This window comes from Notechis scutatus, chromosome Z (genome assembly GCF_049901735.1).
Source record: "Notechis scutatus isolate UNSWTSFEM ecotype Mainland chromosome Z, rNotScu1.2, whole genome shotgun sequence".
Lineage (NCBI taxonomy): Eukaryota > Metazoa > Chordata > Lepidosauria > Squamata > Elapidae > Notechis > Notechis scutatus.
In genome coordinates, this window is record NC_142025.1 from 67,664,393 (window position 1) to 67,686,563 (window position 22,171).

General features: G+C 37.6%; 1 protein-coding gene across 14 annotated transcripts in view; it reads left to right on the top strand.

The window, feature by feature from the left end:
- STARD3NL (STARD3 N-terminal like) overlaps positions 1-22,171 on the top strand; it is a 54,178-nt gene that overhangs the window by 333 nt on the left and 31,674 nt on the right. For 5 of the 14 annotated variants that reach the window (XM_087947001.1, XM_087947000.1, XM_087947005.1 and 2 more), the window contains exon 2: positions 5,837-6,131. In XM_087947001.1, the coding sequence (XP_087803127.1) occupies positions 5,907-6,131 (225 nt within the window). In that variant the 5' untranslated portion in view covers positions 5,837-5,906. Of the gene's footprint in view, positions 1-7; positions 1,098-5,834; positions 6,132-22,171 lie in introns of those variants that run through there. The other 9 variants (XM_087947007.1, XM_087946995.1, XM_087946994.1 and 6 more) reach the window with 3 other exon arrangements.

Genomic DNA, 22,171 nt, shown 5'->3' on the forward strand with positions numbered 1-22,171 from the left:
CCCCCCTTCCTTTCCCCGCCAGGGTTTGAGAACCGTCGCTCAGCCACCTTCTCTCCTGGAGCCTTGGGAAGGCGCTCGGCTTCCACCACACTCCTCCGTTCCTGATGGCCTTTTTGCTCTTCCTCCCCGTTCCCGCACGTAATTCAGTAACTGGGGAGGGACAATTGTGACAGCCTCCGTCCTCTCTCCCTGGGCGGCCCCGAAGGGAAATCTGAAAAGTGCGGAACTCTCTCTTCCGCTGCCTCCGTCTCCTCTCCTGGCCAGGCAATATGAGGATATGGCATCCAGTGGGCCTAGTTTGCCCCCGGTGCAGATGTTTCCTAGCTTTTCCCAGGGCTCTATCCATAGAGGAAGGATCAGGCTTAGGTGGAGGAATGGGGAGGAGGAAGTCTAAGATGCTCGTCTCGGATGACGTCCAGTAGTGGCTGCTGGGCTAAAAGCTTTTATTAAGTGGGTGAAAAATTGCTGTCGTGAAGATGGGACGTCACTAATGTTTTTTTTTTTTTTACTGAACCAACCGCTGAATAGATTTCTGTGAATTTTATCAGCTAGCAGTTCTCACGATATCTTCAAGATACACTCTGTATATGTAACGCATGCTTAACAGGAAATTGGAACCAAAAATATATTTCATCCAGCCTGTCCCTATGTTTTATTTGCTAGACTAAAGATTTTCCTTTTATAACTTGTCATCTAGCTAATGCTGTGAAAGATTAAGAACTGAAATATATAGTTTTTTAGAAATCCACAAAACTATCAGTAGGGACATAATCCAAAATTGTCAGAATAAAGTTGTAAGGAAACTGTTCTTAAAAAAATAAATATTTATGTATTAGATAACATTTACAATTTCAAGGCAATATTCTTCAATGCTGAAAAGGAGTTTCTTTTTCTCTGTAGCTTGTCCTGTCAATGTTAGTAGAAGTGTTGTTTTCTTCTTGGTAGTTGTTTGATTACATCACTCATTACCAAGAAGCCTACTGACTTTAAATGATTATTTACTTTTTAAATTTTCAACTCATCTTTATAAGTAACTGAAGTCGGCAAACATACAAAATACTTCTTCCACCTACTGTTTTTCTTCCAACAACTGTGAGGTAGGTTGGTCTGCATCCAAAATTTTCTAAGCCAGCACCTTAAATATTACATTAAACTATAAAATGTTTTGCTTATCAAAATTTGGATGCTTGGCAGCTGGTTCATATTTATGATGGTTACAGTATCCCAAGGTCATGTCATCCCAAGGTTACTCTTTGCGACCTTTGCAAAGTCAATGGGGAAGCCAGATTCATTTAACAACCATGTTTCGAACTTAACCACAATGATTCACTTAACATCTGTGGCAAGAAAGGCCATAAATTGGGGCAGAATTCACTTAACAACTGTCTCACTGTGCAGCATAACTTTTAGGATCAATTGTCATCATAAATTGAGGATTACCTTAGATTTATGTTGTCATTTCTGATAACCTCTACTGGATTGCTGTTTAATAGGGAGGGAGGACGTTGAAGTTTATAGAAACTGCGGGAAATACAGAATGAAGAGATGCTTGGTTTTATTTTAAGAGTGGTAAGTTCTTTATGGTGGTTATATTTGCAGGGGATGAAGGAGAAGGTTTCTTTTTTCCTTTTTAAAAATCTCTGTCTCCCTTTTCTGACCTTCATATTTTTTTACTGTATTTATTTCCCCCCCCCAAGTTTTATTGGATTTTTATTTTTAAAAATACATTAATATCAATACATGAACAGTGTGGCCTCTGGGTATAATTCATTTTGATACAAACAGCAATAATAATAATAGTTGTTACATTAATCAAACTTATATAATCCTAGTATTGATATACATAATTGTTTTGGAGTAATTCAATATTTCAATGTTCCATTTCAATCTCTAATCTTTCCATCTAATTATTATTTATATTCTATTATATAACAATTCCCCATATTTCTTATTTCTACTCTATTCTAACTTCTAGCCAGGTCACCATTACTAATTCTAGTACTAATACACATGTTTATATTAAGACATAGTCCTTCATTATTTGCTTATTCAAAGTCACAATAACGCCATTCAAATACCAGTCATCCTATTATTTAAACATACTTAATAATACCATGTTTCAACCTCCAATCTTTCCATTTAACTATTGCTTTATATAAAGGTGTGTATTCTTATTTCTACCTCTACTCTATTTTTTAATCAAACCATCATTAGAAAAAAGGAATAAAAATAAAAATAATTCCTTTCTATCCATTGTCTCTTGTCCATTTTAATACTTCATTTTCTTCATTTTTTGACTTGCCTCCCATACTCCTCTCTTGGATCTTTGTCTCTGTGAGCATCTGTGTCTTCATTATTCAGTCTGGATATTTCTCTCATCTCTATCCTAAGTTGCCAGGTCTCCAAAGTGTCCACCCAAACCCCTATCTCTCAAAACTCTATTCCAGGTTATCCGATTCTGTTTTTAAATCTCTTAAAGTACTTTTCCCTTGGTTTATTTCATCAATCATTATTACCTTTATTGTCTTCTACTTCTCATCTTCTTGTTTTGTTTGCTGGTTTGTCTGTTCTGTCTTTTTTTCCATTCTTTCTGCTGTTTCCTCTCTTTCCTGGACTCTTTGATCTTCATTCATTATCAATTGTAACATATTTTCTATTTTCTCATTTATGCCTTGCATTAGGTTCTTTATCTCTCTGTGATTCTTTGCCATAGTACCCCTAATGCTTTGATACATCAACACAATTTCTCTTGAAATCTCACTCATTTCCACCTGATGGAGCATCTTGTCTTATTTTAGTAAGTCTCGCTCTTACTCAAGTCCAAAAAAAATATGTTCAAGTCCAATGTTGCTCCTCAGAAAGTTCAATAGTCATAGTTCTTTACATCTCAAGAATATTAATCAGTTCCATTTAAGTAGTCCAGGCACAAATCAAGTCCTTTTCACAAATCAAAAGTCACTTTACTTTACTTAAAAATCTTCTTTATTCTCACAATAAAATATCTAGTAATCATAAAGTTTATAGTTATAGAACAATAAGTATCACCATACTCCTCCAGATGAATGTTTATTTCTCTTATCAAAAATTTCCCTAGACTTGGTATATTTGGTATGGTATATTTTCCATTCACCAGTAGATGGCACCCTGAGCTTAGGTATAAGTATCACCATACTCCTCCAGATGAATGTTTATTTCTCTTATCAAAAATTTCCCTAGACTTGGTATATTTGGTATGGTATATTTTCCATTCACCAGTAGATGGCGCCCTGAGCTTAGGTTACGCAGCATTGTTTTAACTGATAAATTGATTAATCCAAAATTAGTGTCATTTATAGAAGCAAAGTTGGCTGTTCAAGTAGATTCAAGTAAATAATTCCAGCATTTTATAATGCTTTCCAAAACAACACCTACCTAGTTTAAAGATCCAATTTTCTATGTTTTAAAAGGTCTTTAGCTTTTCTCCCCTTAATAGAAAGGCAATAATAAGTCTGAAATTACTACAAGTCTCTACTAATAGAGGAGTCTTTGGGTTGCCAAACTGGGTATTATACTACCAGGCAGCTGCTCTTATTTGGTTAAAAGAATGGATAACTCTGAAACATAGACGACTATTAACATTGGAGGGACATGATTTGCAACTGCGGGTGGCGTGCTTTCCTGTGGTAAAAATAAAATGCACAAATATATATATATTTTTGTAAAAAGTTTTTTTTATTTTTTGACAACGAACAAACAACACAAAACAACAAATAAAACCTTTCAATTGTACAGTATGTTGGTTGGTACATATTTCTTGTGCACAATATCATCTTCCCTCTTAGATTTAAATTTATAATCATATTAATCAACATACCATATCATTATCTTATCATTACATCATCATTAGACTTTAGTTGTAAATTCACATTAATATTTTGAGCAAATCTCAAATTTTTCCAAATCCTAATTTATATTATACTTCCTTCCATAATCATCCACTAAAACATATCATTAACATTATTTTATATTTACTATTGTATTATATTTATATTGTAATATATTTCATTTTCCTATTTTTCTATCTAACCATTGGTAAAATAAATCCCATATTTTATAATCTTTTTCTTCTTGAAAACACAAATATTTTCAAGGACATTATATTAGAAACATTTTTGTTTTTAGTATGGGCAAAAATCAAGGAGAAACGATATTTGAAAATACCAGTCTGGCTCTCCACAATGGAGGTCAAATATACCTAAATGTGTTGAATATAGGAAAAATTGTAAGATATAAGGTTATTTTGAATGAGAAGGGGGAATTATAAAACAAGCAGGAATTGAATAGACAAGGGATAGATTTAACATAGTGACCATATGTATGAATACAATCTAGACATCAAAAAGATGCTAAAATATATAGTTTTCATAAAGAACCAACAGAACTGGATCAACTTTTAACAAGACCGGAGGAGAGACTAATTTAAAAAATTCTATAATTATTTATTGAGTATTAGAATGGAAAAAGGAAAGGAAACCATGATGGTGTGGGCCAAAAACTTTGGGCACTTTGTAGAATTGAATAAATGGCAAAAGCTGTGGGACAGAAACTATAAACTAACAATATCCACTGCATATAAAGAAAATTTATACAAAATGTTCTCCAGCAAGATTAGCCAGGATGTTTAAAGATATGTCTGCCAAGTGTTGGAAGTGCAACCAGATCCCGAGTTCATACTACTGCATGTGGTAGACGTGTCCAAAAGCAAAAAAATATTGGACAAAAATACACACATGGATAGAAAAAATGATAAAGGAACATATAGATCTAAAACTGGAAATATTTCTGTTGGACGTTATACCAAAATACAGTAAAAGGAATGTGTATTTAATACTAACAGTTAACAGCGGCCAGAATCGTGTTTGCACAACATTGGAAGGACGAGGAGATCCCTACAAAAGAGAAGATAATTAAAAAAATCTTAGAATGTGCAGAAATGAGTAGACTAACTCTTGAAATTAAAGAAAAGGAGGACACTGAATATTTTGAGATATGGGATTTGTCCTATCGATGTTAAATAAGAGAAACAGAAGTTAGAACTTTTAAAATTACAAGAGAAAGATTAATTTTATCATTATGGATGATTACTGTCAGCTATTATTAATGCTAATTAGTATTAGTAATTAACATGTATTAATATTATGAAGAGCACTGGTACTATAAGATGATTGTTAGAGAATATCATCACTAATATGATGCTGAGTATTGTTCAAAGGAATTGTAACCAGACAACACACTGTCTGTATGAATATTGAATATGTTGCTATCTATTTATAATAAGAATATTTTTTTAAAAATGACTTAACTTGCCAGCATTAGAGTTTGGATTGGAATTGAAGCTTAGAAATAAGAAAACAACTTAAAATTTATTTCGTTATTAAATTTATATGCCATCTATCTCGGTGTCCAAAATATACCAAAAATAATTTATTAATATTGGAAACCAAAGTACATTAAACTTTCTTATATTTTTTCATGTTTTCTGTCTTTAGTTTGAAAAGAGAAATTAGCTCTCTTTACTTAAGATGATAACAGCACAATTTGCCATACCTACTTTGATGTATTAGTAATATTTGACTTATTGGAGGAAGAAGACTGTGGAGAGAACAATTATGCTTCATTAATTACATCAGCTTCAATCAAGAGCCCTCAACATTTTTTGCCATGCTGAGAAAATTGAAGGCCAAAAACTAAATTTACTTCTAGAACACATTGGTTTGGGGATGTTTATATTGCATAATCAAGTTTTATTAGTAAAGAATAGATTAATACAATTAATTATTGCATTTCTTTTGTAGAGAAATCTTCAAAGTGGATTAATCTGGTAGTAATGTTGAAACTGAAACAAAGCTGCTATAACCAAAGACAAGATGAGTTGGATGTCAGGCAACCAAGAAAATGCCCAAGGCAGAGGTCTGGGTTCTTATCCTTCTTTAAGGGATGTTCATTCCATCAACCCAACGCAGCTAATGCCAAGAATTGAGTCGTATGAAACCAGGGGGAAAAACGGCATTTCTGATGTTCGAAGGACTTTCTGTTTATTTGTCACGTTTGACTTGTTGTTTATAACCTTGCTGTGGATAATAGAATTAAACGTGAGTTCCTTTTAAAAGTATAATTTTCTCTGAGAATTTTGTGAGAGCAAGAATAGTGAAGATTATTTCTTTCATTAAATTAGACTGCAAATCTTTTGCCTGCTGAACTGGGATTAAACTAATTTGGGACACACACACACACACACACACACACACACACACACACGTGTGTGTGTGTGTGTGTGTGTATAGTGTACTGAGCTATTTGGAACAGTTTAAACATGCTACTTATGTAACAAAATAAGTTTCTTTAGAAGCGTTTGCATCATGTAAAAATTCTAATAAAAGATAGCACTTGAGATAGCACTTTAATTTTTTGTAGATCCCTGAATCTTAAGAAATATAGCTAGTCCTCAATTTACAACCATTCATTTTGTGTGTATTCAAAGTTATACCGACACTGAAAAAAGTGACAAAAAGTCCTCACACAATCAATGCAGCATCCTCACAGTCAATTGATCAAAATTTGAGTGCTTGGGACTAGTATCCATTTACAAAATTTGCATCATATTAGAGTCACATATTAGGACCTTCTCAAACAGATTCTGACAGACAAAAATCAATGGGGGAAACTGAATTCACCCTAGCAAAAAAGTTGTTAAATTGAGTTCATTTAACAACTGCCTTGTTTAACAAAGAAATTCTGGTCTCAGTTGTGGTTGCAAATTGAGTATTATCTAGAGCTGAATATTTTCTTGGTATAGTACAATGTTGATGTGTGACCCAAATAACTATTTTGGATCCCCCAAAACCTGAATTGATGGTTACTTGTGTCACCTCAGCTGTTCAATGAAAAATTGTTTTGGGGGTTGATTCTAAAAAAAATCAATTTGAGGTTTGATTATGAATTATTGGAATAATTTTATTGTATACGGATAAGATGAGAGGAATTTTTGTGGCTTATACTTACATATACTTTGCGTGTGTGCATACTTGTACCCATGCCTATAGTAAAGATAAGGGGAGCTAAAATAATGAAAATTCCATGGATCACTCTTCTTTTTTACACATCCATATTACACGAATCCAACTGAAAATATTTTTTCCTTTCTTATTTAGGTTTACTTGCTTTACTGACTTTTAAAGATTAATTGACTATACATTCTCAAAAGTATAAGAAGTAAAGTAATTAAAATAGGCTGAGATTCATGCAAAAATAATGATATGAATTAATGGAAAATCTTATTTTTTTAAAAAAATATATTTGGAGGTTGGGTTCATAGCTTGTGACATGTTTAATTGTGGTATTTAGCAGATGTGCAAAGAAGGAACTTTTAATGTTAACTGTCTTATTTATTGTGTATGTATGTGTGTGTGTGCACGCACACATGCACATACAATATTTATGTCAGAATATGACCGGTTGAATTATTCATGCACTTTGACTAACTGAGAAGATCATTCAGGTGATTATTTAATTCACACTTCTATACTAAAAATAAATTTTGGCCATATCTATTTACTTTTTAAAAACATAACAATTGAGTAATTTATTATCTTAAATATATATGCACATTTTCCACAAGGAAAGAAATAATATGGAATTTATTATCTTCCCACAATCTCTACAACTCTACAGTTTGTTTTTACAAGTTTGTTTAGTGATAGGAATTCTGGATCAGCATCTTATACAACTTTATTTTAGTTCATAAAATTTGAACAAGTTTTTATTGTGCATGAGTAAAATGAAGGAAGCCTAGTTCTTATTTAGTAATGTTTAACGTTTGGTGTTTTAGAATATTTGAGATGCTGCTTAAGCATATTTTGCAATAATTAACAAGTTAATGGAATGTATCATTATAGTACTATATTGTAGAAGTGGCTGCAAGTGGCTTGCCTAGGGATATAGGGAAAAAAATAAGGACTGGATTTCTAAACAGTTATCTTTTTGTGCAAAAATTAGAAGAAAGGATTATTGATGATTTTGTAATGTTTTATTTTAAATTATACATAGTAAAATATTTCTATTACCCAGTTATTACGGCCATAAATTATTTCTATTTTTTTAATTACACATCTCTATTTACATTGTTAACAGTTTTGTGTCATCAATAATACATATGTTTACATTTATTCCAATACATTAATCCTTATTCCTATGTTCTATCTATTTATACCATCTATCCCAAACCACATAACATTCTGATTCCTCCTTGCCTTTTAGTTCTGTTGTAAGTTGTTCATCTCAGCACAATCAAATATTTTTTGTATTAGTATCTCTTCAGATGGTATATTTTCTGATTTCCAACCCTGTGCAAAAACTATCCTTGCCACTATTATTATATGTAATAGGATGTATTGGATTTATTTGCTAAATTTCCCTTTATACCCAATAAGAAAATTTCAGGTTTAAATTCTATTTGGTGTTCTGTTATCTCCTGTAAACATCTTTGTATCTTCATCCAATATTTTCTGGCTTTGGGGCATTGCCACCACATGTGAAAGAATGTTCTATCTTTTTGTTTACATTTCCAACACTCTGATTTTCGATATATTTTTGCCAATCTGGCTGGCAAATGTTCTATAGAACATTTTATACTGATTTTCTTTATATGCTGTTGACAATGTTAATTTGCAGTTTTTGGTCCATGATCTTTCCCAGTCGTCTAATTTTATATTATGACCTATGTTCCTTTCCCAAGCTATCATTGGTCCCTTCACTATCTTTTCTTCTAGTTCCACTTCTAATAAATAATTATACAATCTTGTTATAAGTTTTCTTCCTTACCTGTCAGAATTTGGCTGTAGTTCCTTTTCAATTCCATATTCCTCTAAATCCTTTCTAAATCTCATCTGTATCTGTAAATATGGCCACCAATCTACAATTATACCCTGATCTTTTAATTCTTCATTTGTTTTAAGGTTCCCCTGACTAATAATTCTTTGTATCTAATAATTTTCTTTACGTCCTTTATATTTGGATATATTGTTGTTTCCATAGGTGAGACCCAGCGCGGTAATTTCATATGTTTTCTTTTTATTTTTTCCCATGTTTGTATTAATGATTCCCTTATCCGATGTCTGTAAAAATATGAATGTGTCTTATTTCTTTTATCCCATAGGAAGGCATGCTACCCTGCTGTAGATCATAACCTTCGATTGTTAGAATCCTTTTATTTTTTAAATTTATCCACTCCTTAATCCATGTTAGAAGCGCCACCTGATAGTACAATTCCCATTTTGGAAGTTCAAAGCCACCTCTACTTCTACTATTTTATAGAATCTTTAAGCTTATTCGTGTTTTCTTGCCCAGCCATATAAATTTTGTAACTATTCTGTTTAATTCCTCAAAAAATTTCTTGTCTAACCTTATAGGAATTGTCTGAAAACAATACAATAACTTTGGTAACGCATTCACTTTTATCGTGGCTATCCTTCCTAATAGAGATAGTTGTAATTTCTCCCAAGTTATTAAATCTTTCTTTATTTGTTCTATCAGCCTCTTACAATTGTCGTCTTCTCCATTGTGGTGGAGATAGCTTTCAGGATTGGGTGATCAGTCTCCGCTTGCTGATTGGACTGAGTCTTTCAAATCTTTGAGGACACTCCTTCTGTTGCTAGGGTCCTCCCAGAAATTGACTCAGTCAGATATCTGGACGACCTGTTAAATTTCTTCTCCTAAAGAACTAAAATTTAAAGGAATTTAATTTGACAAATAGAGAAAAAAATCACCAATCCTGAATCCTATTTCAAAGGTGAACTGGTCTACTCATTTGACAGCTATCAGAGACAACGTGTTCGGGGCTTCGGCCCAGGCTGTCAGACAGCGGATCAGCTAAGGGCCAATCTACATCGTACTGAGGTATTTTTCACAGGAGGTGTGTAGAAACACCATCCACACTGCATCCCCGCGCTTTGGCTTGGCAAGGCTCTCAGCGGCTTGAAATGGCCGTTGCAGATGCCGGTTTTACCGCGGCAGCGTTAAAGGGGCAGAAGATTGCAGTGAAGGTAGAAATCTCACAGAGTAACAGGTCAGGTAGGGAAAGTAGCCTTTAGATAGCATAGTGATAGGAAAGGCTGCAGATTAACTTGTGGAAACTCCGGAATAACAGTGTTGGAGTTAAAAATGGTGGAATCACAGAAAGCTAGTCGCGCGGTCAGGAAAGTGGAGGAGACGGCTCGTAGGCCGTCACGCTCTCTAAGCCCAGCAGCCCCAGACCAGATGTCTTCCTATTATAGCCCCAAGCCAAAAGACAAGTTTGCAGGGGCTCAAAAGAGCTCCAAGGCAGCTGAGCGTGACGAGCACCTAGAGACAAGGCTCTTGACAAGCTGTAGGCTAGAGGAAAAGAAGCAGCCCAAACTTCAGAAGAAATGGTGCCCAGCACAACTTCCCACCTAAATGAGGAGCGACCGTTATTAAGAGGAGATAGGCAGCTGCAAACTGACAGGAGTGTAGTAACAGAAACGACCACAGGGGGAGCTGAAGAGCTGCAAGAGTCTATTGAAGCTTCAGAGATTAAATTTTTTTTCTCAGTCTGCCCAGCAACAGAGCAACTGACAGCTACAGACCAGAGACCCAGACTGGCTCCTGAAGCCACATTTACTCCCATGTCAGCTGGAATTAGACCAGTCAGGGGGCAGGAGCCTGAATGCCAAATTAATATGCAGGTTCTTTTAAATGAGGCAATAAGGCAAGGGGTGTCAGCTGTCTTGAAACAGACCAGGTGTTCACCTTCAGAGGCTTCAGTCCCTTCATCCAGACATAGTAGGAGACACAGGTCTCATCATGAGGATGATCTTTCCCTGCATTCAGAATCAGGGTTCTATGCTCCTGCTGAAAGCTCCCACTCAATCACATCTGAAAGTGGGGAACTGATGGACAGAAACTACTCCGATGATGAAGGCCTCGATGCTGACCAAGTCTCTATGCCAGGTCTGTTCCAACCAGCCATCTTCAGGTCGCTCCTCTTCAAGGCTAAAAAACCCACAGGATGGGGCTTGGTTCCTGAACCACAGGAGCCTACAGATCCTTCTGAAGACCCAACTGACCCACTTTTTTCTGAAAAAACAGTAACAGCAGATGTCATCCCTGTGCCAAGGATGTTCACCACGGTCATCCAAAGGCAGTGGTCGTCCCTTGAGTCGAGTCCAAGCCCTTCCTCCCTGGACAAGAAGATGTTCAACGTGGGAGGTGATCTCTCCAAGGCCCTGGAAGTGCCCATTGTTGACACCCCAGTTGCGGCCCTACAAGCCAACAATCCCTGCGGAGCCTGAGGACTCGCTGAAGGCAGAGGACAAGAGGGCTGAACAGATGTTGCAGAGAACACACCTGTCTGCAGCATGGGCACTGAGGGCCTCCACGGCCGCATCTTTTTTTAAGAGGGCCTCTCTTATCTGGCTCCAAGAGCTGCTAGAAAGAATTCCACTGGACAATGTCAGATCACACCAACATGTGAACAAGCTATTAGCAGCAGTGGTACTTTCAGCTGATGCCACCCTCAGTGCGGCCAGATTTGCATCTAGGGAAATAGGGGGGACTGTGACCTCTCGCCGCCTGCTCTGACTAAAACAATGGCAGGCTAATATGAGACATAAGTGGAGGTTGGCCACTGCCCCCTTTAAGGGGGATAAATTATTTGCAGAGGCTCTGGACAAAGTTCTGGTGGACTCCAAGGACAAGGGGAAGGTCTTACCATCCAGGTCCAGAAGAGGTGAATTCAGATCAACACCCTATCTCAGACGCTCCCATTATAGGACTCCTGAAGTAGGAGCGGGGTTCTTTAAGAACAGAGATCTTTCGTCCCCAGGCAGGATCAACCCCAGGACAGGACAGGTAGACATAGCCCATTTAACAATAAGCGGCCCTTTCGAGGGGCTGGGAGTCGTCCTTTCCGATGCCCCAGATAAATTGGATGTCAACCCTCCTATTGGGGGACGTCTGGCCTTGTTCGCCAGGCATTGGGTACTGGGTACTGGAAATGGTCTGCTCGGGGCTCTCTATAGAGTTCCTTTCTATAACCCTGAGGTTTTTTATTCGTTGTCCTGTCTCTCTGAATAGAAAGAGAAAGGTCCTTATGGAAACAGCTATTCAGCACCTGCTGGAAATCCAGGCTATTCAGCCAGTGCCTGAGGGCCAACAGGGCATGGGGTTTTATTCCATCCTGTTTGTAATCCCCAAAGCCTCGGGGGGATGGAGAGCAATTCTGGACTTGAAGCATCTTAACTGTCGTGTTAAATACAGGAGGTTTAAGATGCATTCGCTCCAGTCAATTCTGGAGAGAATTACGGAGGGGGATTTCTTGACCTCCATAGATTTAACTGAGGCCTACCTGCATGTCCCTATTGTTCCAGCCCATCGACAATTCCTCAGGTTCTGCTATAATGGGAAGCATTATCAATATAGAGCCTTTGGGCTCTCATCGGCACCCAGAACATTTACAAAACTGTTGGCAGCCCTGGCAGCCCATCTTAGGGCAATCCCAGTAAGAGTCCAGTGTTACCTGGATGATATACTGGTCCTGTCATCCTCCCCATCGAGTGCAACAGAGGATTTGGAAATCACCATTCAGGTGCTCCAGGATCATGGCTTTTCGGTCAATAAGACCAAAAGCCACTTCACTCCCACCAATACTTACTCCATCTGGAAGCTGTAATAGATACAATTTCCTGCAAGATGTCCTTATCCCAGGACTGGCAGGAGAGTATCAGGGAGTTAATTGGGCAAGTAAAATCTAAACATAGAATGTCCCTAGCTACGCTTTCCAAGCTCCTGGGGAAAATGATATCATGCATTAATATTGTGCCCTGGGCTAGATTGCATGCCAGGCCATTCCAATGGGTTCTTCTCCCTTATCAGAAGACAGGTAGGAGTTGTTCCCTTCTACAGGTCAGATTAACTCCGATGGTCCTTAGATCAATGCAATGCTGGTCATCTGAGGCGCTTTCCATGGGACTCTTATTCAAGGAACCTGACAGGTTAGTGCTGACTACGGATGCCAGTCTTTATGGCTGGGGAGCCCATATTCAATGCACGGTGGTCCAGGGACAATGGTCCCAGGCAGATTTGGGCCATAATATTAATTGTCTACAGCTTAGGGCGGTCCATCTGGCCCTGAGACACTTAGAGGATGCTGTCTCAGATAAGGACATCCTGTCTTGACTGACAACGTGTCAACCAAGGTGCACGTTAACCGCCAAGGTGGGACACATTCATGGCAACTGATACTAGAGGCATAACAACTCTGCTTATGGGCAGAGAGACCTCAGGTATCGCTCGGAGCTGAGCACATTGCAGGCATGGCCAGTGTTTGTTAGGAATGATGGTCACCTAACAGTTGGGTTGGAAATATATAAACCAGGATAGTAATTTAATACTGTATCTTTAAGAGAATGCTGTAAGTGTGATTGGCTGAAGTTTCTCCAACGGCCATAAGATGGAGCCAGAAACCTGGTTTCTTTCTCCTTGCATTTCCTGTATTGCCATGTTGCCTGATCGTCATTCTGCTCGGATTGCTGTGAGTCTTGCAACTGTTAGCAAACTCTGTTTACTGAACTCTGCTTTTGATCCTGGACTTTGTTTTTGGATTATCCCTGGTCTGATACTACCTGCTTTAACCGTGTATGATTTGGACTGTTTGTTGGACTTTGTTTACCCGTTTATAGGAAGTAAAACAGTGTATCTGTATGCTGGTTGTGTGTTATTCCTTACCACTCTCACTACGTTTCCCTGAGTGCACTCATTCTCCTAATGTAGAATACCTCAACAATGTTGAGGCTGACTGGCTTAGCAGAGCCACCATTGACCACACAGAGTGGTGGTTGCACCCCATTTTATTTCAGGAGCTGTCAGAGCGCTTCGGAGTGCCAACTATGGATCTCTTCACTTCCCAGGGCAATACACAACTCCCAAGATTCTCCTCCAGGTTTGTGGTTCTGGGGGTGGAGGGAACAAATGCTTTGCGCTACCCTTGGCCACGGGAGCTTCTTTGTGTCTTTCCTCCTCTGCCCCTGATCCTGAAGGTGATCCAGAAACTGTTGGCGGAAAGAGCAGAACTTATCCTTGTAGCCCCTCTTTGACCCAGAAGGCCATGGTTTGCGGACTTAGTAAACCTTTCCATCTCCAGACCTTGGAGGATACTGGAGGACAGAGTGTCACTCACCCAGGGGCCAATATTGCATCCAGTGAGCCCCAGTGGCTTCAGTTGGCCACCTGGAGATGGAGCGGGAATCTCTGATCTGGGACAATTATTCCTCCAGAGTAATAAGAACTATCCAGGCCTCCAGGAGACCCTCCATCAACCACATCTACAATGCAACCTGGAAGGCTTTCAGCGAATGATGTTCTAAGTCTGACAGTTACCCTTCTGGTGCCTCGATTGCCCAGGTGCTGGACTTCATCCAAGAGGGCCTAGACAAGGGACTTTCACCTAACACGTTGCTGAGGCAGGTTCAGCCTTGTCCTGTTCTATCCTTGGGGGGAGTGGAATCTTTGTCTAGACATCCCACGGTCCGCAGATTTTGAAGGGTGCTAGAAACCTGAGGCCTTCAGTGGTTCATCAATATCCGACATGGGACCTTTCTAAAGTACTGCACTCGCTGACTGAGGCCCCATTTGAACCACTGAGATCTACTTCCTTGCAGTTTTTGTCTTGCAAGGTGGCCTTCCTGGTAGCAATTGGTCTCTGCCAGAAGGATTTCAGATTTGGCAGCTTTATCTGTTAGGAAGGACCTTTGTGTGTTTCACACCAACTGATCTGTGTTAAAACTAGACCCTTCATTCATGCCAAAGGTGAACTTGTGGTTCCACAGAGTCCAGGAACTAATTTTACCTGATTTTTGCCTGCATCCTGTGCATGGATTAGAAAAAAGATGGCACACTCTGGATGTTCGCAGAGCCTTGCGGATTTATGTTAAGCGGACATCACCCTTCAGGAGGTCTGAATCCCTTTTTATTTCCTTTCAACCTCCTACTGTGGTCTGCAAGGTGACTCAAACGACTGTGGGGAGATGGATAAGACTGTGCATATCCAAAGCCTACCAGACCCAAGGACTTGCGGTTCCTCCAAGGATAACAGCACACTCAACAAGAAGTGCGGTTCTTCCAAGGATAATAGCACACTCAACAAGAAGTGCACACTCAAGAAGTACGGCCATGTCGGCAGCATGGGCCACTCAGGCCTCTTTGAGGAGGTTTGCAGGGCCTCACCTTCTCCGTTCATCAGACACTATAAGCTTTTGCTTCTGCTGAGGCAGCTTTTGGACGGAGAGTTCTTTTAAAGGGCCACTCTGTCTAGGGGATTTGGACCTCATTACACCCACCCATAGGACAACCAGCTTTGGTATGTCCCAATCCTGAATGCTATCTCCACCACAATGGAGAAGAGTCATTGGTTCTCACCTGATATGACCTTTCTCTTTGGGTAGAGATAGCATTCAGTCTCACCCTGGTTTTGGTCCATTCCGAATGTGTATGTTATTGTTATAGGAGAACACAACAGTCTGTCAATATTCCTTCGCCAATCTCTGGGAGGTCCCTAGCAACAGAGGGAGTGTCCTCAAAGATTTGACAGACTCAGTCCAATCAGCAAGCGGAGACTGATCACCCAATTCTGAATGCTATCTCCACCCAAAGAGAAAGGTCGTATCAGGTGAGAACCAATGACCCTTTTCTGGAGGAACATCTAGTTAGCCAAATTCCTAAATATTTAATCTTTTTTTCAATTTGCAGTCCCATCTCTCTTTCTAAAACCTTTTTTTGGTTTTCTGTCAAATTTTTGGCTAATATTTTTGGCTTGTCTCTATTAATTTTTAATCCTGCTATCACTCCATATCTCTCTATTTCTTGTATCAAACTATTCCCTGTCTCTATTGGTTCCTCAATAAAAAACACCAAATCGTCCGCAAATGCCTATACTTTATATTCTTTTTTACTTTTCAATCCTCTATTTAAGTATTTTTTTCTGATCTGGACTAGAAGCACTTCCAGCATTAAAATAAAAAGAAGTGACATTGGACATCCCTGTCTCACTCCTTTCATTATTTCAAATCTCTCAATATTATCTCCATTTATTATTGCCCTAGCTTTTTGAATGGAATATTCATTCCAAATCCCATATCCTTCACTTGTTGGATCAAAAACTGTCAATTAAGATTGTCAAATGCTTTTTGAACGTCTAAGAAAGTCAGTGCGCCTGCTTTTCTGGATGAGCTTTGCAATATTCTAAGACATTTAACACAATTCTTGTATTATTTATCTGTCTGGAAGATAGAAAACCATTCTGATCTGGATGTATTATATCATTCAATACTATTTTCAACCTTTCAGCCATTATTGTAGTAAAAATTTATAGCTGTTATTTATTTAACGTTTCTCTATGTTCCTCTCTTATTTCTTGTAGGCCATTCTCCTTTAGGTATTGTTCAATATTATCTTTATTCACTTTTTCCTCCTTATACAACCCTTCAAAATAATTCTGAACTATTCTTTTATTTTCTGCCATTTGGTACTATAATTTCTCATTTTCATCCCTTGACTCCTATATCCTTTCTATTTTTAATTTATAGGAGAACCATCTCTGTTTTGTTAGCATATTCAAAGAAATTCTGTTTCTGAAATTCAAATCCCTTTCTCTTTCTTCCTGGTCTATCACATTTAATTTATGTTTAGCTAGGGCCATTTCCCCCTTCACTTTCTCATCCTGCGGTTTTCTTTGTAGTCTAATTTCTAAATTTTTAATCTCCTGTAAAATAATGTGTTGTTGCCATTTTTCCTTATTTCTTTTCGCCATGTATGCCATCGTTATTCTCCTTAAATATGCTTTGGCTGTATCCCATAATATCATAGTATCCCAAAGCAACAATGTTTGTTGATTCATGTTTTCCTTAAAAAATAATTCTATTTCTTCTTTAAAAAATTAAAATATATTCTTTTTCTTTTACAATTGGGAATTCAATGTCCATCTTCTCCTTATTTTTTTCCTCCCTTTCCAAATTATTTTTAGAGGGTTTTGATCTGCCCATACATTTGTCATAATTTCTATTGTTTCTACTTCATTTCCTATTTCTCCATTCATCCATACCATGTCTAATCAGGACCATGACTTATGTGGGTTCAAATAAAAAGTATATTTGTTTTTTTCAGGGTTTAATCTCCACTGATCCCACAAATTTAATTCCTGTGTCATATCAAAGGAGGATGTTGGTAGTATTTTCCTTTTCTTCTTATTTTTTGTATTGCTAATATAATACTTTTTTATGTCTACTATCGCATTATAGTCCCAAACTATACATATGTCCAATTTCTAAAAAAAATTTCATGTTATTTGCTATAAAATTCACTTTGATTTGGGGCATAAATTGTAACCAATAACATTTGTTTTTGACCTATCTCTAATTCAATCATCAAAATTCTTCCGTTTGTATCAGCATATTTATATACTGCCTTAATTCCTTATTTGATATATACTGCTATTCCTGTCTGTTTCAGTTCTGCCAAGGCTGTGTATAATATTCCTAATTTTGGGTATTCTAAACATTTCCTATATTGTTCTTTAATATGTACTTCTTGTAAGCACACTATATCTACTTTTTGTTTTGCCAATTTTGTCAATATTTGTTTTCTTTTGGTAGGTGAATTTAATCCATTAATATTTAATGATATTAGCCTAAATTTCTTCTTCCATTATCCTACTTGCGGCTTGGTATCTGTCTTCTATTAATACTTATGTCCCTTTGTGGGTGTGTTCTTAATCTTATTCCTTTTTTCCTTTGTTTGGTCTCTTCCTTGCTTCCTTCTTCCTGTTCTATTTCTCCTACCTCCTGTTGCTGGTCCTCCTGGCTTCTAGTCTCCAATTCTTCCTTGCTACTGCTTTCTTGTTCCACTCCCACAATTTGGTCGTACAATTCTTGTGCCTTATCCAAATTGTCTATCCTGATCCTCTTCTCAAAATACCAGCATCCCCTCCGGAATTAATCACCTAAGCATTATATTTCTCTTAATCAGTTGTGTTGCAAGGAATTTATAGTCTCTTCTTTGTTCTCTTACTTTCTTTGTGATCTTTTTCAGGGTTTGAAACTCCTTGTCCTTATATATCAGGGGTTCATATCTTGTTATTTTATATGTTATATCAAATTTAGATTTGGTATAAAATCATTAAATTGTGCAGTGGGAAGGAGCTATAGTATATACAAAAATTCTCAATTCAAGTACATGAATGCTTTTCTTCCTTCAGAGAAGAATTTTCAAAAGAGAAAGGTGGACTAATGCTTTCTGCTGGTATTTTTTATATGTTGACTTTTTAAATCTAAAGTTTGGTTATTTATTGTGAACTTAGACTGTATGCTTACCCAACTCAAAGAACTCCCCTGTTTGTGATTCAGGACAGCTACCATTAGAGTCATTCCAAGTGGTCTGATTTCAGAAAAATGCCCTGCTTGACCATCATGGATTTCGATGAAGTTTTGTGTGAACATGCACACATGTCCCCAATGAACATTGGTAAAGTGTTACATTTGCCAATGCAATACTTGCAGAGATATAATCATTTGTTTGACCCCATACCGCAGCCTTCTACAGTATGACTCTGAGGTTTCAGCAACTTTGAGACATAATATCTCCAGCAATATTTTGTTGAGAGAAACAAAACTTGGCCATCTTGTACAACTTTTTTATTTTTTATTTTATTGTATTTATTTGCCAAAAGCTTACAATACAACAGAAACAAGAATAAACATGTTTAAATACAAGAAATAGGAACTAATAATTGGGGACAATAGGACAGGGACGGTAGGCATGATTGTGCACTAATGCACGCCCCTTAACTTTTTGTGCTTTATTAAATAAAATAATAAAAACATTCTCATGAGCAATCTCCATCTAGATAATTTGGAGCAAAGTTGGCCAAAAATATTGCAGCTTTAAAAAAGGTTAAAGTTTGGCTTTTTTATATCTCTGGAAAGAAAGGTATGATAAATGTGAAACTTTGCACTTAATGACTTAGCAACACAAGGTTTTTGAATATAACATTTTATTCTCCTACTACTTTCCAATAGTTCACAAATTGAGTGTAAAGTTGATGGTTTTTGTAAAAACACCAAAAATAGGGTATTTTCAGCCTGCTTTTACAAAAAAAGACCTTCTGGAAACTATTAAACCATTCTCATTAGAAAGATCACCTTTCAACCCCTCCCTAAAAAAATAGGATTAGTTTTTCATTGCTATGAAGCCCTAAAACTAGGGACAAAATTGAGGACATTGCTATGGCAATGTCACGTGCATTCTATTATTTTTTCATCTTGTTTGTTTTATATAGACATCATTACTACTATTATATTGCATTGGTCCATGGTGACCTTGTCACTACCAGTTCAGACATTTTAACCATCAACCCCATTGCCATAGGGGGCATGCCCGATAGTCATGCAATACCAGCCACAGGTGGGTTTCTTGGTTCAGGATCCCAAGCCTGTAGTTTGATTTCTTCCTTGAGGTTCCAAAGCTTGTGTGGGTATCTGTCCAGTTCCCAAGGCGATGATTGGGCAGCTTATCCTAGTTTCCCAAGCCTAAAGTGGATATCTTATATGGTTCCCAAGCCGAAGTCCATACTGTTCGTATGAACTGCCAAATTCCAATGATTGCTTATTATTGAATTTATGCATCACGTTCTTTAGTGTTTCTGGAAATTGATACTGACAACCTGACGATGTAATTGAAGGCACTGGAAGCACACAAATAAGATGTGGTTCTGGAACCCAATAAACACCTTGTTTTTAGGCCAATAAAATGAATGAGGAGGGCCTCACAGATGCATAAACGTTACCAACGCATCATTTTGTTTGATCAAAATTTCCACAATGTTGCCTATCCAGCATTTTTTGTCATAAATGCAGGCAACATAACCAGAAAATATGTCGCCAATTTTAAATTCGGATCTACAGTATTGGACATTTTGGACACAAAGTTAATTGTGTCATTTGAAGCTTTGCTGACAGAAATTGAATTTGAATCAACTGGCACAAACTGGTGATGATCTCTTGTGCCAGCTATTGTGCTGCTACCTTTCCATCTTTCTTCTTGCAGCATCCTGCTTTCTTTGATTTTTTCCTTTGGATATATTTAATTCTGTGAATGTTTCTGTCGCAAAAGTTGAACAGATCTGTCGGTGTCAGTATTTAGTTGGTTGATGGTTGTTGGAGGCTGGCTCAAGCAGCCAAACATTGAGTTGTGCCACCAACTGTGTCACAAAAATTCCATTCAGCCTCAATTTCGAAATCATGTTTGTGATTGCACAGATTGACGAAATTTTTGTAATGTTTGTATTGCGCCGCTGAACCATCACTAAAGTTGTATATTCTTTGTTTTAGTCATCAAAAACTCAAATCAACTTCCGAATGAACACATGCTCGGAAATTGTATCATGTTGCATATGATCAGAAATTATGCAACAGTTGACAATTTGCAGTGCACCATTTTTATCGACATAATAAGTGACTAATGAATGTACTGTGGCTTGAGAATTCTCCCAGTGAAAACCTTGAACAGCATTTTGGACAACAAACAAGTAATTCTCCGCAAAATCCATCAGTACAATCAGTTCGGTTTCTTTTAGGCCGGCTTTCAATGACTTCAAATATTCGCTTTGATGTTTTGAAACGAATTGATGGCCAGTCAGTTTCCATATTTTGCTAGTGAGTTTTTTGATGAAGTCATCGACAGTGAGAACATTTGTTTCCAGCGTTTCACGGTCAGTATGAACCCATTGTTTGAATTCAATTGGTTCTTCTGAATCCCAGTCTTCTAATATTTTGTACAAATGCGTTATCAGTGCCTCTTCACCAGGGCAGTTTTGGCACTGCTGCAACATACAATCTTTGATGTTCAGTTCAGCTGCCTTTCCCAAAAGCAGCTTGTAGTCCTCTTTTATGTTGGCACCTTGTAGCATAAACTTAACATTTTGATAAATGGTGCAGACACAGATGGAATGTGTACCTGAGGCACAGACACCACTTTGGTCAGAGTTCACAGAATTTGGAGAAACCAATTTCAGCACCATATTTGTTTCAATATGCCACATACAGTTCTTTCAAATTGCACAGTAGCAACCGCTTTTGTTTGTGAACCTTGACGCCATCGAGCCAAACAGAAACACAATTCTTTTCTGCCGGGGCACATCCTGCTAAATTCATCATCCTCGTAGAAATCTCGAATTCTGTAGGCAATTTCTTTTGGCAGTGGTTTGCCAACTTTTACATCTGGTAGTGCACAAATGCATCTCCATTTCTTTGTTTTTCTTGCTGTTTTAACCATACATACTGAAATGCCAAACGTTTTTGCTGTCACCGTTATCAACCAACTCTTTGTAGCCAAAGTCAATAATTGAACTTTTGTCAATCTATCGGCTATTTTAATTTTTGTTTTCATGTCTTCAATTAGGTTAATGTAATCTTGGCATGACTGGCATTCCTTAGCAGTAGATTCGCTAGTTTTCCTAATATCTTCAGCTGCAACTCCAGTAGCTAATGTTATTTTGTCTGTTACCACCTTCTGCATGTATTCAATTTTTTGTTTCACATAGCCAGTTTTATCCCTACTGCTCAACTTCTGAATTTTTAACAGAGAAGTCCCTAAATCGGTCAAACTTTGATTAACAGTGTCTGAAATGTCCATATCATAATTATCCAATGACGAAGAGTCTGCCATGCTTTGGACACTGGAAACGTATTTGGCTTTGGAAAAAATATTTTGACCCTGCTTCACATTTGTTTTTGCCACTTTTGTTAAATCATTGGCCATGGCTAGATTGACTTTGAACAACCCATGTTTAGTTATGTGATTTTGTTTGTCAAATGGGTTGCAGCATGACTTTTGCTTCATGTCGTACTTTTTCAGATACATCACTTTGTGATGCAAGCAAATTTGGTCATCGTCTGAGCTCAACCTCCGCCGAGTAATTAGGTTTTTTCCCTTCGACAGACAACTGTCCACATAACGCAGCCCAATTCCATTAGAATAAAATGATCCATGGTGGCAAGTTGACAACAATTTTTCTCCAACAATGCATTTGGGCAAAGTAGGATTGCCCATTGACTCGTCGACATCCATT